We start from the raw sequence: 2,517 nt of genomic DNA on the forward strand, positions 1-2,517 counted from the left end.
CCGGTGATTATATTTTTATATAAAAGTGAGGGATTAAATCCAATTTAACCCCGTCAAGTTCTAAATGTTAAAAAATAACCTTATGAGAAAAATAAAACCCCTTTGTGGAAGTTTAGTTCAAGAACCATTGACTTAAAAGTGTTACGTACTGTAAATGGAATAAAAGATATAATATAATTTAAAAATTTGGAATAGAAAATTTAAGGTAATTTGATCCTTGAATCTTGATATTATGTCCGACTATATGGCTACTTAATGCATGTTTCTCACAACTAACTTCATAAAATATATGGGTACATTTGAATTGAATATTTAAAAAAATAATTTTAAATAAATTTATATAAAAAGAATTCAAAATTCATCAATATTTTGTAGAACAATCCAAAATACGAGTTGATTTTTTTTTTCCCTGAAATTCTCATCATATGCAATTACTCAAAGAAATCCAGATTCTAATTTTAACCACGACTAATAAATTTTTTTCATAAATTTTTATTTTAATTAATATTTTAATCTTGCCTTTAGAAATTAACAGTTCGTAGTCACTGTGGGGTCATAATTAATCAATATTCACCATATATATATATGTATATTTATTATTATGACATGTAAATTTATAACTAACTATGATAAAAAGTCGTATTTTTCGCATTGGGTATTAGCATCAAAACTTTAAAAGAAAAAAAACTAAATGTGGGACAAAAAATACAAAAAATTATTAAGAAAAAGTTAGAAAACATAGAGAATGAATGATTGATTACAATAACAGCATGATCCATAAGAATTATATTCATCATGGACTCCTAATAACTATAATTAGGGTTCATAATTTCTCTTTCTTGCCCACAAATTCCGAATCGGAAGCTGCAGCATCAGCCTTGAGCCTTGAGCCTTGAGCCTGGAGCTAGCTCTGTTTCTGGTCGGAAGCAGTGTTCTTGCCAGTTATTTCGACGAAGAAGGAAGCGTATATAGCTGTGGTGATATAAACCAGAAGCGCAAAGCCGACAAAGACGACCAGCGTCACCAGCGCGTACACGGGTTTCCCTCCACATGAATACTTCCCCAGCTTCACCTGAATAAAATCCACTATCGACAGCGTCAAGAACAGGCACCCCGCCACCGATCCGATCGCTGATCCAAACAGCCCGTATTTGAGGAAGTCGGGGTCGAGGTCAGCTTTGTGTGGGTCAGTTGGATCCATATTGTTGATCAGGTTGATTGCCAGCTTCATGCTTTGAGCTATGAGGGATGAAAAGAGGAAGAAACTGAAGGATATCACTTCGAAGACGATAAGTCTCCTCACTGTTTCCCGACTGGTGGTGCATTCCGCCCGTGATGCCGCGGTGGCGGCTTCCGGGGCTGTGAACGAGAAGCCGATGAAGATTGCCATGGTGAAGAGGGAGTTCACGTTCACTATGCCGTCGAGGGCCGTCACGTGGATGCTCGTCTTCACCCGGCCGATTGTTGTGGTGGAGGGATCCGCCGCTGTGGGGGTGGTTGTGCTCTGTGGGCTGGGCGTGGACGTCTTTGATATCTGCAGCTCCAACCTGCCACATAGTATAATTAGAAAAAGATCAGTATACGTCACACTGTCATGTGTGTGTGTGTGTGTGAGAGAGAGAGAGAGGGAGAGAGAGAAAGAGAATTCATACCCATCCATGGTGGGAGAGTCGAGGGGAGCAATGGAGAGGGGCTTTCTGTTCATCATTTGTTCTAGCTGAAGATGATGATGAAAATTGGTTTCTATTACCGCTGCAAATTTTGTGTGTAGTTATGATAGCAAACGTGTGCTTATTTATAGGTTCAGTTGAGGTGTTGGCACAAAGTATGTATTTCAATTGTAGTACGGTTGTTTCGTGGGAAAATTGCAGAGCTTGCATGCATTTGTTGACCAATCAATGTGCAGTCTTTGGAAAATTCTTCTTCCGACCATATTTGATCTATATAATCAAATTAATCACCTCGGTAACTGATTACTGTCACTAAATCGTATACTAATCACACTATAAGTGTATTACACTTGCAATATAATTGATTTAAGTTAGGCCAAATTAAATTTTAACAAGAATTTTCCCTAGTTCTTGCAGCACATAGTGAAAGATGCAGAGAAAAAATAAATTTGTAAACAAATGTGGTGTGAGTTGAGCATAAAGAAAGAATTCTTTGAGAAGAAAGAAATGTGGAGTACGGTGAAAGAGAAAAAATAGGGTAAATTACAATGATTTCACTCATGATGTTTCGTATAATTATGAATACCCCTCGTTGTTTGAAAAATTATAAATAACTCCTTGATGTTTGATGTAATTATGTAATCCTTGAATGTGAGTATGAAATTGTCAACTATACCCTTACTGTATTTTAAAAAAAAAATAAAAAAAAATCCACTTAGTCAATAAAAAAAATTAAAAAAATTCTAAAAAGATAAATTAAATTACAATTCTTAGTCCACAACATTTTGGTCAGTTCACCACAAAAAATGGATGAAAACCTAATGGAGACTAACGGAATGGCCTTATT

At 35.9% G+C, this 2,517-nt stretch overlaps 1 protein-coding gene across 1 annotated transcript; it reads right to left on the reverse strand.

Annotated features, from left to right (window-relative positions):
• LOC105163966 lies at positions 657 to 1,904 on the reverse strand. The gene is made up of 2 exons (XM_020694533.1): positions 1,653 to 1,904; positions 657 to 1,547 (listed from the first exon to the last, which is right to left on the reverse strand). Exons 1-2 carry the CDS (start codon positions 1,706 to 1,708, stop codon positions 905 to 907), a joined length of 699 nt encoding a protein of 232 aa, XP_020550192.1. The 5' UTR covers positions 1,709 to 1,904; the 3' UTR covers positions 657 to 904.

The sequence above is a fragment of the Sesamum indicum genome, linkage group LG6 (assembly GCF_000512975.1).
Source record: "Sesamum indicum cultivar Zhongzhi No. 13 linkage group LG6, S_indicum_v1.0, whole genome shotgun sequence".
Lineage (NCBI taxonomy): Eukaryota > Viridiplantae > Streptophyta > Magnoliopsida > Lamiales > Pedaliaceae > Sesamum > Sesamum indicum.

Bases quoted from the DNA above. Each gene is read 5' to 3' on its own strand.
- LOC105163966 (XM_020694533.1), bottom strand. From the start codon at position 1,708: ATGATGAACAGAAAGCCCCTCTCCATTGCTCCCCTCGACTCTCCCACC. The intron at 1,548-1,652 runs GTATGAATTCTC...ACTATGTGGCAG, and splicing joins GACTCTCCCACCATGGATGG to GTTGGAGCTGCAGATATCAA.